The sequence below is a fragment of the Ambystoma mexicanum genome, chromosome 5p (assembly GCF_040938575.1).
Source record: "Ambystoma mexicanum isolate Mex_15411 chromosome 5p, UKY_AmexF1_1, whole genome shotgun sequence".
Classification (NCBI taxonomy): Eukaryota; Metazoa; Chordata; class Amphibia; order Caudata; family Ambystomatidae; genus Ambystoma; species Ambystoma mexicanum.
In genome coordinates this window covers 5,639,146-5,655,408 of record NC_090930.1, presented here as the reverse complement: position 1 = coordinate 5,655,408, position 16,263 = coordinate 5,639,146, and the positions used below count along the sequence as shown (strand labels likewise).

The 16,263-nt window shown below is 44.9% G+C and overlaps 1 protein-coding gene across 1 annotated transcript; it reads right to left on the bottom strand.

Annotated features, from left to right (window-relative positions):
- Nucleotides 1-14,861: 14,861 nt before the first annotated feature.
- Nucleotides 14,862-15,857, bottom strand: LOC138481604 (olfactory receptor 11A1-like). The gene has a single exon (XM_069613801.1). The coding sequence runs from the start codon at nt 15,855-15,857 to the stop codon at nt 14,862-14,864; it is 996 nt and encodes a 331-aa protein (XP_069469902.1).
- Nucleotides 15,858-16,263: the final 406 nt, after the last annotated feature.

Genomic DNA, 16,263 nt, shown 5'->3' with positions numbered 1-16,263 from the left:
TAGCATGGCTCGCAGGGGGGTCCCCAGATCTTGTGTTACGCCACTGGCCAGGGGGCAGCCTTGTTTTACCTCCCGGGCCGTAGGAATTTCTTTTGATAGCTCACCCGATCTATTGAGTCTCACCCTTACCAATGTTTTGGAGTGTAGTGCTCTAATTGGTCCCAAGACTTTATTGGGGCAGTTGTAATTATCCAGTTTTTTCCACAGGATTTCCCGGTCCACCCAGTCAAAGGCGTGGACCAAGTCGATGAATATTAAGTACAGCCGTGATGCCCCTTCTTTTACTTTTGCTTTGAGTGCACTCAATAACGAGATGTGAACCGTTGTGCCCAGACCTCTGACAAAACCTGTTTCTGTTTGGTTTATCCACCCTTTCTCTAAAGCTATTGAGCCAAAGAGCTTTCCTATTGTGGCGAGCAATGCAATAGGTCCATACTGGTGTGGGTTCTCTTTGTCTCCTATTTTAAAGATTGGCACGTTGTGAGTCTTTCTCCATGAGGGTGGAATGTCTTTCAACGTAACTGCTTCCTCAAAAATTGTGCTGATGAAGGGTGCCCAGGTTTCAGAATGGCGCTTCAGTTCAAGATTTGTGATTCCATCAGGGCCCGCTGCCCGTGAGTTGTTCAGTTTTTTTATTTTTCTTTCTATTTCCACAATATCACATGTAAACTTCCATTTCCCTTCTTTGTTTACATTGGTGTAGGTCGGGGTTGTTTCAGATTTATACAATTTCTTAAAGTGGGTTAGCCACCTTTCCTCTCCGACACCGTTTTGAGGCATTACGCTAGACTCCCCTCCGATAGCTTCCGATAGCTCGAATCAATGACCAAAAATCTCTTGCTTTTTTCCCACTTAAGGCACAGACTTTGTCTTCCGAGTCCTTTTGGTACAGTGTGTGCCTGTGATTTCATACCCATGCTTTGTAGCTTCGCTCCTCCAGCTTCATCTCCTCCATAACCGCTGGGTCACTCCCTTTTTTTGCTTGCCTCTTAGGTTTTCTCAGTTTTAGTCTTTTGGCCACTAATGGAGCATTATACACATGTGCTTTTGGTTTTTGAAACCCAGCTCCCTTTTTCTTATTGGATTTGAAGACTTCTAGCAGAGGATGATAGTCCAGTTATATTTTCCGTAGCTTTGTGCTCCTCTCCAGCTGGGTCTGATATTTTTCTGTCAGCAGTTGAATGGTTTTTCATTTAGACGCAGCCAAGTGTTTCCTTTGTATAACTCCAAATTCGATGACATTTTTTCTTGGAGTTTCCAAGTCATTTTCCACGTCGTTGACAACAAGTTGTGGTCGCTATTTAGTCTTCTTACAACTTCAAACTTGTCAATGAGTACCAATAGTTCTCTTGATATGAACGTGTGGTCTATTGTCATGCCTCTACCATTGCTTTCCCAAGTTGGAGTTGAGGAGCCTGGCTGATGGCTTATACTGTGGAGATTGTGCAGGTTGTTCGCCTCCATTAATCTTGTCCATTTCTTTCCTCTTTTGTACGAAGGTAGGGTTTAAGCCTTGATTTCAACCGCTGCTCACTGTCAAGACATAATGCGTTCAAATCGCCGGTAATTATAGTGTAATCAATCTTTTGAGTTGCGTTTGCTTCTTCCAGAGTATTTTCCATTAATTGTGTATAGGCGACGTCCTTGATTACTGCAGGGTTCCAATAGGTGTTAATTAGAAGGATCGTTGATGGTGTGACCTGCTCCCCTGCCTCGTTCCATTTTGACCATTGAATCAAGACTGCTTGTCACTAGAATTGCTTTTAAAGATAGACCACTCCCAGAATGAGTTGCAATCAATAGGCCCGCTGAAGGTCTGCCTTTAGGTCCTTTTACGGCTGGGGAGACCGCTATTTCATAACCATCAATACTTGGTTTTGTCCTCAGCCAGATCTCTTGGAGACACAAGATGTCATGGTCTCCCAGGTTCACATCTGAGGGTCCTGTGAGGTGTCCGAAGCCGCGAGTGTTCCAGGAACCCATCCCTATTTGATCTTTCTATCTCTGGGGGATCCTGTTGTTCTTCCCACTCTGATCTTGCCCCTCAGGTTCCTGTGCTAGTGGCTAAGTCGAGTTCTTCTTCTGGTGGACCTTAGAGACCCAGGTCCAAGTTCTCGGATCGGGGATTTGATTTTTTGCCTCAGTTTCGCGTCCCTTGCTGGTTATGGATGTCTTTACTCTTCCTTGTTCCACTCGGTCGTGAACCATCGCTCTACTTGAGTGGGGACCTTTCGGGTATCTATTGGATTCGGTGTTGCATCTTTCTCTTTCTTCATACTTTTTTGGGGATCTTCTGTGTTGCTCCCACTCCCACTTCTCAATCTCCTTTCTTTTCTGTCGTCTCTCTACAATTTCCTTTACATAATGTCTTTCTTTTTTAGCATGTTCCGATGGACTTGCTTCCCTATTGTGATCTTTTCTTGGGAATTTTGAGCAATGATTTGTTAAATCAGGTGTTGGGAGGTACTTGGGGAGGTCCATGGTCTTTTTTTCGACCACCAATCCCGTCGTCCTTTGCTCTCAAGGTCTCTGTTGACAGGTCAATTAAGTCAAATCCTAATTTTGAAAAATGTCGACTAGAGTTTTCGATTAGGTGTTTTACTCTTGTTGCTGTTATATGAAGGTATGAACAAGCATTCCTTCCTTCGTGCATTGGTTCCACGATCGTTAGATCTTCTGAGCGGAGACAACTTAGACTCGGAATGTGGGTGCACAGTTTCATTACGGTGCATCGATTCAATATCAAGTTGTCATTTTTGTTTACAATTCTCATTATTTGAATGATCGAGGGACCTGCGATTTGACCTTGTCGTCTCTCCTTTTTTCTCAGTAGGGTGTTTGGGATGTTTCCTCTTTTTCTTTGATGGTATGGGACATTTCCTTTCTGTTTGTAGTCGTCTTTTACTTCCCTATCTCTTTCTTTTAGGCCTTGGCATCTTTGGTCCAGATAGTCCCTTAATAGCTTCTTCTGTTCGTTCAAGTTTGACCTCGAGGGGGGTCTTCGAAATCCTCTCTCTTCCATTCTTCTATTACCCTCTCGGGTGTTTTCTTTGGAATTGTGAAGTCCATCTTTGATCTCCCTGCCCCCTTTTAACACTGCGAGTAGGGGATGGTGATCTATGTTTGTCTTGTTGCTGTGAGCGCAAAGTCCTTGAATCGTGTCTTATGATCTTTTTTTCCAGTTCACATACTCAACCCTTATCCAATGGGGATGAGGCTTTCCTTTACAGCTGGGTCGAAGGAGGCACATCTGACTCAGAGTCTTCAATTGTATATTGACTTAGCTCCATTAAATCCACAGATAAGTCGTTTTCTTCCTCATCTAAATTAATGGAGTTTGCCTTTTCCATTCGTTTAACGATCTGAGTACTGTTTTCTGAGTCACCGATTTCTGTCCCTGCTAATTTAAGCAGGATTACTTTTGGTTCCTTATTTCCACTTTTTCTGTTGCCTTGTCCGACCCTGCCTCTGAAGTCGGAATTTGCAACCTTACCCGGCACTTCCCTTAAACTACCACTGAGCTTGTGTGAGAAGATGCCGTATGATGGTTGCTTTCCTTTGTGATCTTTAGGTGACAAAACAACAATCTTTTGGTCTAGAGTAAAGTTGCTTACAATCGAGCCATTTCCTCTAGAATTGACCAAACCTACTCCCGTCTTCTGTTCATTTCTCTTTTGGCTAGTTTTGTAACCACTACGGGTTCCATCTTCGTGTTGATTTTCTTTTGCTCCAATATTCTGTTGGGATGAGTCCTCCCACAGAAGTGTTTCAGTTCCCGGGTCTATCCCCTTAGAGAATGCCATCTTTATAGGAGGGTCTGTTTGAATTGACACTGATGAAGCCGATGTGTTTTTGAATATGCCAGAAGATTCGTCCGTTTGGGACGCTGTAGTCGTCGTCCTCGAATTCGCAGTGGTCTGGGGCTTATCACTGGTCTTTGCCATCACATAACCTTCTACGAGGGATAATTTAGTGTGCATTACTGCAATCAGTGACGTGTGATCTTTCAATGTGTCACTTAGCGTCTTGTATAGTTTGCAGAATGGTGTCAATGCAATTGTTATGGTAGACATTATAGTCATTAGATCTGGCTTCTTTGATGGTGTTTCTCTCTGAGCTTGGGATGAAATTTCACTCATTCGTCTTCCGATCGGAGTATAAGGTGTTCTCTCAAGTGGGAGACTTAGTTCCCCACTTTTTTTCTTTTCCTTTTCCTTTTTACTTTCATCCCTCTTTGATTTTTCTGAAGCCCCTGTGATCGTAGGTCTCCATTTTCCATCAGACGTTCTTTCTCTTTTTCACCAATGGAGTCACTCAATAGTGCACTTACTCCACTCTTCGGGTTTGGGCCGGCCAAAGACACCTCCCCCTTTACAAGGTTTAAACTGTAGCCGATATCATTCTGCTGTTTAGTGGCCTCAGCCCACTGGTCATATGCACTGTCCTTGTATTTTTGAGGGCACTCCGACCCATCAGTTGTTATTGCAGTCACTCAAGGAGCCCCCTCCTTTATCATTGAGGCTCGTGGTTTCCCATAGTGCCATCTCTGTAGGGGAGTATCTGAGCTTAAGCTGTCTTGGGTGCTGACTTTCTCTTTGTCGGATGCCGACTTTTCATTTGCCTGAGGTTTTTGAGTAGGTTCTAAGATTTCAAAGGATCCACTGATTTTTGTTGACGAATGTTGTGTGGCTGGATTGAGGGTTTCAATTCCTGCAATTAATTCAGCATTAATGAGTTCATTTTCATTTTCAACTACTGTTTCCTCTGCCAGATGTTTTTTTTTTTAAAGAAAAGTTTAAACGAGTCTGATAGTAGTTTTTGCTGTTCTATGGTAAAGGCCTTGGTTTTGTTCTTTTGAGTTTTGGTCTGTTTTAGTTTTACTCCTGCCTTCTGTTTGTTCGTTTGTTTCCCCTTTCTTTGCTGCGCATTGCAAACATTATGACCATTTGGGGAGTTTTTCTCTTTATTAGATTTTCTTAAATCGTTTTCACTTGAGGGTTTCTCAAGCACTCCTTGCTTTTCTACTGTGGCATCCGTTATGTCCAGGTGCTTTGTTTTGGGACTTTCGACCAGTTCAGGTGAACTCATGTCTGCGTTTTTACTAGTTTTCCCTTTCCTTTTTTACCCCATGTCTTGGGGTTGTGTCACCACCCACGGGGGTTCGCAGTCTCCCTCCTTCCGTTGGGGAGGCGGGGTCGACTGCCTCGACCACCAGGTTCATAATTGGAGCGCTCAGGAGGAGCAGAGGGGGCGTTGTCAGTTGCCTGGTGTCGGCGGCTGCTCCCGGTTGCAAGCCCCACCCACCCTCCTGCGTAGTCAGAAATGGTTAAGGGGCCTCTGCTCCCCCCAGCAAGGCTGGACATGCTCTGAGAGAGCAGCAAATACGGGGTTTCCTCTACACGTTTATGTGGCACCACAATTGTAGTTTATTTACTTATTTATTATCAGATTTGTATTGGCGCCTAACCCTCAGGCATCTGGGCGCATGACTTACGAATACGGTTACGAGTTATGCAAGCTTACGAGATTGGTTACAGGTCATGCAGACTTAAGAATATGTTTGCCGGTCGTACAGGCTTGTCGATGTTGTGACAAGTCATACTTAGATATACAAATTGATTAGAGCGTTAGAGCATTATACAGTACAGTCTGAAAAGCAGTTACATTTTGGTAGGTTAGAGTGTTATACCGTACATTGTGAAGGGCAATAACATTATCATACCACAGTGGGCAGTACCTAGTGGTAAGGTGACAGAGTGTAGTGTCGGGTAGCTGAGGTCCGTCCATTAAGGAAGTCAAGTTACTTGGGGGTTGGGGGATACAGTTTGGTGTCCTGTGTAAAGAGCCATGTTTTTAGTAGGGAAGGATCCATCCTTGGATCCATTGGCAAGGTGTTCCAGTAGTTGGCTGCCATAACGGTGAAGCTAGAGCCACCTGCTCTTTGTCTTATGTATCTGGGCTTGGTCAGTTGCCCAAGATTCGCTGATCGGGTAGGTGTGGCAGACTGGTTTTTAATGATCAAACTGGACAAGTAGCGAGGGGCAGTGTTAGATAGGCTTTGTGCGTGAGCGTGAGTACTTTAAATTTAATTCGGTCTCTCACTGGTAACCAGTGAATGTTTCTTCTGAAGGTGGTAATGTATTCTGATTTGGGGATGTTGAGTGCTGCTCTGATGGCGTTATTCTGCACAATTTGGAGTTTCTTAATGTTTTTCGACGAGGAGCCTGCAAAGATGGCATTGCAATAGTTAATCCTGGAAAGGATTAGTGCTCTTGCCAGGGTGATACGGTTCTCTTCTGTGAGATAAGGTCTACAAGCCGTGATGAGTTTGGCTGTATTAGAAGATGCCGAGGTAATGGCACTGACTTGCCAGGAGAGGGCGAGTGAAGAGTCAAGATAGACTCCTAGGGTCTTAACCTCTTTTGCAGTCAATATACAGTTTCCATCTATGGCGAAGGATTGGTAAAACGGTGAGAGGCTCTTGAGTTTTGCTTGGCTGCCCAAGATCAGGATCTCCATCTTATCATCATTAAGACATAACTCGTTCTGAGCCATCCAAGCTTGGATAGTATGATAGATAGCATTCAGTGCTTTAGCATTTGTATTGTAATCCCCTGTGATATGAATTAGTATTTTGGAGTCGTCAGCATAGTTTGTGTATGTGACACCCAAATTGTCTAATTTATCAAAGAGAGGTTTAGTGAATGCGTTATACATGGTTGGTGATACGCATGATCCCTGGGGCCCTCCACAAGTGACTGGGGTAGGGCTAGCTGCTGCCGATGAAGAGAAGACTCTCATTGTTCGGTTCGACAAGAATGATTTAATCCATGGTATTGTGTTATTGGAAAAGTGGGCATCACTGGCTATGTGGCGGCATAAGATGTTGTGATTCACAAGATCAAATGCCGCCGAGAGGTCCAAGAGGAGGAGGATGGCTAAGTGACCTCTGTCTCTGATCTGATCCATTTGAGATTTTAGGTCTACCAAGGCCGTTTTCGTGCCATGGCCTGGGCGGAAACCTGATTGGCGGAGGCCAAGCAAATTGTGTGTTTCTAGAAATTGTTGAATTTAAACATAGGCAACCCTATCAAGAATCTTTAACAGGAATGGTACCGTTGTGATGGGCCGGTAGTTAGTTGGTACATTCGGGTCTAAGCTTGCTTTTTTCAGTATGGGCAGTACCCAAGCTTCCTTGAGGTTGTCTGATACTTTGTTGGCGGCAAATTAATTATTTATGAGTGAGGTGATGAAAGGTGCCAGGTTGTCTGCACTGTCTTTGATTAGAGTCGCTGGGCAGATATCACCTTGGCAACGTGTTGCTTTGAGGCCTTTTATGATTTTAGTAGTCTCCTCTATCGTAATAGTGGAGAACTCAAACTTTGGGAATGGTTTGGGCAGGTTATGTTTGATTGCGGGCTGCTGAGATCTGTTCAGTTTCAGCTTTTTATTATTGATTTTAAGTTGGAGTGACGTAATTTTGTCCATGAGGGCCTTTAGTATGTTTTCACACCAAACTTGGTCTTTGATACATAGGTCTGGGATTTGAGAGGGTGCGTCTGATTCTCTTAGAACTGAAAAGAGCTCTTTAGAGCTAGAGTTGGCATTCTCCATACGCAGATTATATGCGTGACTTTGGGTTTAGCTTTGCAGTTACCCATGGGGGCCACCGCATCTAAGGCTGTTTCGATGCGGAGAAACACCAGAAACACCTTAGTTAGAGCAGAAAGGAACACACCTACAGATACGTCTACCTCTGATGGAACTAGGTCACTGCTTCACAGGGAGATGAACATCCTGGCAAAAGTGCTTGCCTCCCAGGCCCTTGGGTTCAATGCCTGACTGGATGCGTCAGGATCAGAATGGGCGGCCAGGTTTAACGTGCGCAGGCTTCATCATCAGCTCCCTGGCGTCAGGCGCTATATGAATAATATATAAAATACAAAAATATAGCTTTGGAATTAACTGATAGAATTAATGAACCTTTGAATTTCACGTCTCTTGACTCAGAAAAGGCATTTGACTCAATGAAGTGGAGTTTCATGTCTGGCCTCTGGAAAAGGTGGGATTCAGCCCCAACTACTTGGTTAGTCTTCTTTTTATCAGGCCCCAGGATAAAGTGAGAGTCAATGGAATGATCTCTAGACAATTTGACCTGGCTTATGGCAGGGAGGCCCCTGTCTCCTCTCGTCTTTTCAGTGGTATTGGAACCCCTTGCGGAGTGGCCAGGGAGAGACCCCCTGATGAGGGTTTTTGCTGGCCATGGGGCACAGAAGAGTGGATTTCCTTTCACGCAGGCATTCTACTAATATACCTTGCGAACCACATTTACCTGGGCTGAGAATAATGAAGGTAATCAGAGCATATGGAAGGTATGCAGGGCATAGAAACAACTGGGATAGGTCAACCAGTCTAAGTCTTACAATCACTTGGTTCAGGTTTCTCCTGATACTCATTGGAGCTGGGACCCTATACTGTGACCCTATACTGTGATCCTATACTGTGCGCTGTGACCCTATATTGTGACCCTTTACTGTGACCCTATACTGTGAGCTGTGACCCTATGCTAAATAATGTCCTTGCACACACTTCTCTACATTGAGCAGATTGTACCCTTTGTGGTGAAAATTAATGCCTAAAATAAAGTTGATTTTGTAGAATTGCACTTCAGGAGTCGCTATAGCCACACTCCATAATTTAGGAGGGAGCACTAGGGCTGCATAATCTGCAATGCTATTACTAGACGTCGCTTTTGTTTGTCAACGATTTGAAATGTAATAGTATCTATGATCAAATGGTCGACTTAGAGCTGGCAATTGCTGGAGGAAGACTGATGGACAAGTTGCTGTACTAAAATTGGGACATGCCCAGTTGGCGTGGCCTGGGACAAGCGCACCACAGACTAGGCTGGAGGAGTAGGTTATCGTTGATGATTCCATCATGGGGAAGTGTATCGACTTTAGAGAGGTTTGCGGCTCCAAGGATTTCATGCTTGGAAATAAATGGCTTCCCCAGGTTAGATGCTATAGTGGTCAATCGGTGTGGTGAACAAATTCCAATAACTAAAGGGGGTGTTTTATTCAGATATAATTGATTTTGATAGATATCTGCAACTATGACATGGCCTAACTTCACAGATAGGTTGTGACCTGAGTCTTCCAATTTCCGCCCCAGTTGAACTAAACATATTAGGTGATGGGATACTGGTCAAACCATTTTCAAACATTGAAAGACCCCAGCAGCCTTGGTGGCATCCTCATTGAAGACATTGATGTAGTGATGGAACTATAATGTGCGTGAACTCCCAGAGGACGAGTGAATAAATGGGCTATTGTCACTTTGAAACAACTTTTCAAACTCAAGATGTCACCTGATACTGTTTAAATACCTACACAGAGTGTACTACTCAGGGGCAGGTGAGAAGCCAAGACAGCGGCTGTTTCAGAGGTAAACATCTCATGGGATGTTTTCCCTACAATTTGTGGTTATGTTTACATTGTGAAATTCTGGAAGAAGCTACTGAGAGAAATGTCTAGGATGTTTGGATTAACGATCTAACTAAACCCTAAATTAGCAGATCTGGAGATAGGTATGCCCTGAGAGCTGAAAACTCCTTATAAGTACTTGCCTCACTGTGTCAAAAGAGGATATTGGGGTAAAGCATATGCCCCAAAACTGTTTGTATGGGGGCAGGGCATAGATAGAATCATGTTATGGAAAAAGGTTATGTTACAGACAAGGTTTGCAGACCAAGTGAGGTTTAACTATGATGAACCCAAAGGATCCAAATGGAATCCCTCCTCCTATTTGATGGGGGGAGGAATTTGAGGGAACAGTGTTGGTCAGTTCAACATATGCTCATTGAACAATTGATCTGTACGCTATGGAGAAAAAATGCTGATTACTTGTATTGATGACTGCCATGAACTTGGATAATGTTGTTAATTGTTCTAGACTAAAGATATTGTTATTGGCTGATCTGTTAAATTTATTGCAACAACTAAGAAAAGTTTTTTAAAAACTGTAGATGCAAACAGTTTACTGAAAGTGATCATTTACAAGCCCCACATAGGCTGTTAGAGCAAGTGGGATACACATGCCTACTGTAACACTCGGTGCAGCTTCTAAGAGAGGCTGTTAGAGCAAGGGGGATACACATGCCTACTGTAACACACTTTGCAGCTTCTAAGAGAGGCTGTTAGAGCAAGGGGGATACACATGCCTACTGTAACACACTTTGCAGCTTCTAGGAGAGGCTGTTAGAGCAAGGGGGATACACATGCCTACTGAAACACACTTTGCAGCTTCTAAGAGAGGCTGTTAGAGCAAGGGGGATACACATGCCTACTGTAACACACTTTGCAGCTTCTAAGAGAGGCTGTTAGAGCAAGCAGGATACACATACCTACTGTAACACACTTTGCAGCTTCTAGGAGAGGCTGTTAGAGCAAGGGGGATACACATGCCTACTGTAACACTCGGTGCAGCTTCTAAGAGAGGCTGTTAGAGCAAGGGGGATACACATGCCTACTGTAACACACTTTGCAGCTTCTAAGAAAGGCTGTTAGAGCAAGGGGGATACACATGCCTACTGTAACACACTTTGCAGCTTCTAAGAGAGGCTGTTAGAGCAAGGGGGATATACCTGCCTACTGTAACACACTTTGCAGCTTCTAAGAGAGGCTGTTAGAGCAAGGGGGATACACATGCCTACTGTAACACACTTTGCAGCTTCTAAGAGAGGCTGTTAGAGCAAGGGGGATACACATGCCTACTGTAAAACACTTTGCAGCTTCTAAGAGAGGCTGTTAGAGCAAGGGGGATACACCTGCCCACTGTAACACATGTTGCAGCTTCTAAGAGAGGCTGTTAGAGCAAGTGGGATACACATGCCTACTGTAACACACTTTGCAGCTTCTAAGAGAGGCTTTTAGAGCAAGGGGGATACACATGCCTACTGTAACACTCGGTGCTGCTTCTAGGAGAGGCTGTTAGAGCAAGGGGGATACACATGCCCACTGTAACACTCGGTGCTGCTTCTAAGAGAGGCTGTTAGAGCAAGCGGGATTCACATGCCTACTGTAACACACTTTGCAGCTTCTAGGAGAGGCTGTTAGAGCAAGGGGGATACACATGCCTACTGTAACAAACTTTGCAGCTTCTAAGAGAGGCTGTTAGAGCAAGCGGGATACACATGCCTACTGTAAAACACTTTGCAGCTTCTAAGAGAGGCTGTTAGAGCAAGGGGGACACACCTGCCTACTGTAACACACTTTGCAGCTTCTAGGAGAGGCTGTTAAGGCAAGGGGGACACACCTGCCTACTGTAACACACTTTGCAGCTTCTAAGAGAGGCTGTTAGAGCAAGCGGGATACACATGCTTACTGTAAAACACTTTGCAGCTTCTAAGAGAGGCTGTTAGAGCAAGGGGGATACACCTGCCTACTGTAACACACTTTGCAGCTTCTAAGAGAGGCTGTTAGACCAAGGGGGATACGCATGCCTACTGTAACACACTTTGCAGCTTCTAAGAGAGGCTGTTAGACCAAGGGGGATACACATGCCTACTATAACACACTTTGCAGCTTCTAAGAGAGGTTGTTAGAGCAAGGGGGTTACACATGCCTACTGTAACACACTTTGCAGCTTCTAAGAGAGGCTGTTAGAGCAAGCGGGATACACATGCCTACTGTAAAACACTTTGCAGCTTCTAAGAGAGGCTGTTAGAGCAAGGGGGATACACCTGCCTACTGTAACACACTTTGCAGCTTCTAAGAGAGGCTGTTAGACCAAGGGGGATACACATGCCTACTGTAACACACTTTGCAGCTTCTAAGAGAGGCTGTTAGAGCAAGGGGGATACACATGCCTACTGTAACACACTTTGCAGCTTCTAAGAGAGGCTGTTAGAGCAAGGGGGATACACATGCTTACTGTAACACTCGGTTCAGCTTCTAAGAGAGGCTGTTAGAGCAAGGGGGATACACATGCCTACTGTAACACACTTTGCAGCTTCTAGGAGAGGCTGTTAGAGCAAGGGGGATACACATGCACACTGTAACACTCGGTGCAGCTTCTAAGAGAGGCTGTTAGAGCAAGCGGGATTCACATGCCTACTGTAACACACTTTGCAGCTTCTAAGAGAGGCTGTTAGACCAAGGGGGATACACATGCCTACTGTAACACACTTTGCAGCTTCTAAGAGAGGCTGTTAGAGCAAGCGGGATACACATGCCTACTGTAAAACACTTTGCAGCTTCTAAGAGAGGCTGTTAGAGCAAGGGGGATACACCTGCCTACTGTAACACACTTTGCAGCTTCTAAGAGAGGCTGTTAGACCAAGGGGGATACACATGCCTACTGTAACACACTTTGCAGCTTCTAAGAGAGGCTGTTAGAGCAAGGGGGATACACATGCCTACTGTAACACACTTTGCAGCTTCTAAGAGAGGCTGTTAGAGCAAGGGGGATACACATGCCTACTGTAACACTCGGTTCAGCTTCTAAGAGAGGCTGTTAGAGCAAGGGGGATACACATGCCTACTGTAACACACTTTGCAGCTTCTAGGAGAGGCTGTTAGAGCAAGGGGGATACACATGCACACTGTAACACTCGGTGCAGCTTCTAAGAGAGACTGTTAGACCAAGGGGGATACACATGCCTACTGTAACACACTTTGCAGCTTCTAAGAGAAGCTGTTAGAGCAAGGGGGTTACACATGCCTACTGTAACACTCGGTGCAGCTTCTAAGAGGGGCTGTTAGAGCAAGCGGGATTCACATGCCTACTGTAACACACTTTGCAGCTTCTAAGAGAGGCTGTTAGAGCAAGGGGCATACACATGCCTACTGTAACACACTTTGCAGCTTCTAAGAGAGGCTGTTAGACCAAGGGGGATACACATGCCTACTGTAACACACTTTGCAGCTTCTAAGAGAGGCTGTTAGAGCAAGGGGGATACACATGCCTACTGAAACACACTTTGCAGCTTCTAAGAGAGGCTGTTAGACCAAGGGGGATACACATGCCTACTGTAACACACTTTGCAGCTTCTAAGAGAGGCTGTTAGAGCAAGGGGGATACACATGCCTACTGTAACACACTTTGCAGCTTCTAAGAGAGGCTGTTAGAGCAAGGGGGATACACATGCCTACTGTAACACTCGGTGCAGCTTCTAAGAGAGGCTGTTAGAGCAAGGGGGATACACCTGCCTACTGTAACACACTTTGCAGCTTCTAAGAGAGGCTGTTAGAGCAAGGGGGATACACGTGCCTACTGTAACACTCGGTGCAGCTTCTAAGAGAGGCTGTTGGAGCAAGGGGGATACACATGCCTACTGTAACACACTTTGCAGCTTCTAAGAGAGGCTGTTAGAGCAAGGGGGATATACCTGCCTACTGTAACACACTTTGCAGCTTCTAAGAGAGGCTGTTAGACCAAGGGGGATACACATGCCTACTGTAACACACTTTGCAGCTTCTAAGAGAGGCTGTTAGAGCAAGGGGGATACACATGCCTACTGTAACACACTTTGCAGCTTCTAAGAGAGGCTGTTAGAGCAAGGGGGATACACATGCCTACTGTAACACACTTTGCAGCTTCTAAGAGAGGCTGTTAGAGCAAGGGGGATACACATGCCTACTGTAACACACTTTGCAGCTTCTAGGAGAGGCTGTTAGAGCAAGGGGGATACACATGCCCACTGTAACACTTGGTGCAGCTTCTAAGAGAGGCTGTTAGAGCAAGCGGGATTCACATGCCCACTGTAACACTCGGTGCAGCTTCTAAGAGAGGCTGTTAGAGCAAGCGAGATTCACATGCCTACTGTAACACACTTTGCAGCTTCTAAGAGAGGCTGTTAGAGCAAGGGGGATACACATGCCTACTGTAACACACTTTGCAGCTTCTAAGAGAGGCTGTTAGAGCAAGGGGGATACACATGCCCACTGTAACACTCGGTGCAGCTTCTAAGAGAGGCTATTAGATGGGCACAGGCAGCAGAGGGATATTGCCACTTTTAGTGGGGCTAAACCTCCAGTGTCTGGCTGCACATCTTCTCCATATCATGATAGCCTCAATTGTTGCAGTAGAAACACAAGAGAATCATCCATCTTCGGTTGGTCAGACGCTCCAGTGTATGATAGCCATATTAGCATAGCCTCAGTCTTTGCAACAGGCACATAAGACAACATTCCATCTAGAGTTGGTCAGGCACTTGTGTGTCTGGCTGAAATCCTTCATCGTATCAGTCAGTCAGTATACTTTATTTGACATGTGTCTTATAGCAAAATATAAAAATACACAATAATACAGACCATATACAAAATGTAAAATGATATAATACACAACACATTAATTAATAACGAGTGAATAAATTAGGAGCTAAAACACTAGCAGGATATAATTAGCAAGGAGCTGCTAACATAGTCGAAAATGCTGCTGAGTCAACACAAATCCTTCTCCATATAATGTTAGCCTTGTTCTTTGCAATAGACACCCAAGACAACCAACCACCTACTCCTGGTCAGACACTCCAGTATCTGAATGAAAGACTTCTCCATATCATTGTAGCCTTGTTCTTTGCAATAGAAACCCAAGACAACCAACCATCTACTGCTGGTCAGACACTCCAGTATCTGACTGAAAGACTTCTCCATATCATTGTAGCCTCGTTCTTTGCAATAGACACCCAAGACAACCAACCATCTACTGCTGGTCAGACACTCCAGTATCTGACTCAAAGACTTCTCCATATCATTGTAGCCTCGTTCTTTGCAATAGACACCCAAGACAACCAACCATCTACTGCTGGTCAGATACTCCAGTATCTGACTCAAAGACTTCTCCATATCATTGTAGCCTCAGTCTTTGCAATAGACACCTATGAGAGCCATTGCTCTGATGTTGGTCAGAGACTCCAGTGTCTGACTGAAAACATTCTCCATTGCCCCCCTGATCTCCCTGTTCCGGAGAGTGTACACAATGGGGTTAAGCATGGGAGTTCCTACAGTGTAGAGAAGGGAGAAGGCTTTGTTGAGGTTGAGGGTATGTCCTCTGGCTGGTAACATGTACATGATAGTCAGCATGCCAAAGTATGTGATGCCCACGGCTAGATGAGCGCTGCAGGTGGAGAAGGCCTTGTGTCTGCCAGAGGATGATGGGATTTTAAGGATGGCTGAGATGATGTACACATAAGAAGTGACAATGAGCAGGAACTGGAGGGACACCACAAGGAAGCAGAAGACAAAGGCTTCCATTTCTACCATGGAGGGGTCGGAGCATGCAGCCTTCATCAGCGGCGTCAAGTCGCAGAAGAAGGCGTCCATCTCGTTGTGGTCAGGAAACTGCAGCTGGCACAATAGAAAGATAGTGATCAGAGCACCGGACAATCCGGAGGCCCAAATACCCACTGTCAGCCTAAAGCAAACCCGCAGGCCCATCAGGGTTCTGTAATGTAGTGGGTGGCAAATGGCTACATATCGGTCATAGGCCATTGCTGTGATGAGGAAGCACTCACTGGTGGCCAGCCAACAAAAACTGAAGAACTGCATGAGACATCCAGGGAGAGAGATACTCAAGCCATTTGTCAACAGACCTCCAAGTAATGTAGGGAGGACAGACGACGTATAGCAGATCTCCAGACAAGACAGATTACACAGGAAGATGTACATCGGTGACTGAAGGCGAGCATAGCTAATCACTGTGATCGTGACCAGGACGTTCCCAGCTACTGTCAGGATGTAAATTGAGAGGAAGATGAGGAACAGGACCGCTTTAAGGGAGGGCAGGAGCTGAAATCCCAGAAGCAGGAACTCAATGGCACCCGTGTGGTTCTCCGGACACGCTGCTCTTGTCATTCCCATTACATGAGGAAAATACTACAGACACGAATAATCATGGCAGCCTTAAAAATGAAATAACCATACAATCAATTGTATAAATGCAACTTCATAGAGGCATGTAAGCAGGTCAGAAGAGTTCACATTTATCTGAGTCCATTGATTATACTTCACAAGTAAACCTTTCATATCTTAAGATAAATGTTAAATGTAGTTGTATAATCTTATTTTTAAAATTATGTTCTACACAGACAAAATATCATTTACTTGTTTCTTTTTTGAAGGCATTGAATACTTTCTATTTTAAATCTTGCAATTTGTGTGTGTACATATTAGCTCCACCATTCCTATCTATCCGCAGGCCTTGTCCCAAAGAGGCCACCGTAAGTGAGCAGCAGCCAGGCTGTTAATGCACTGTTCACAC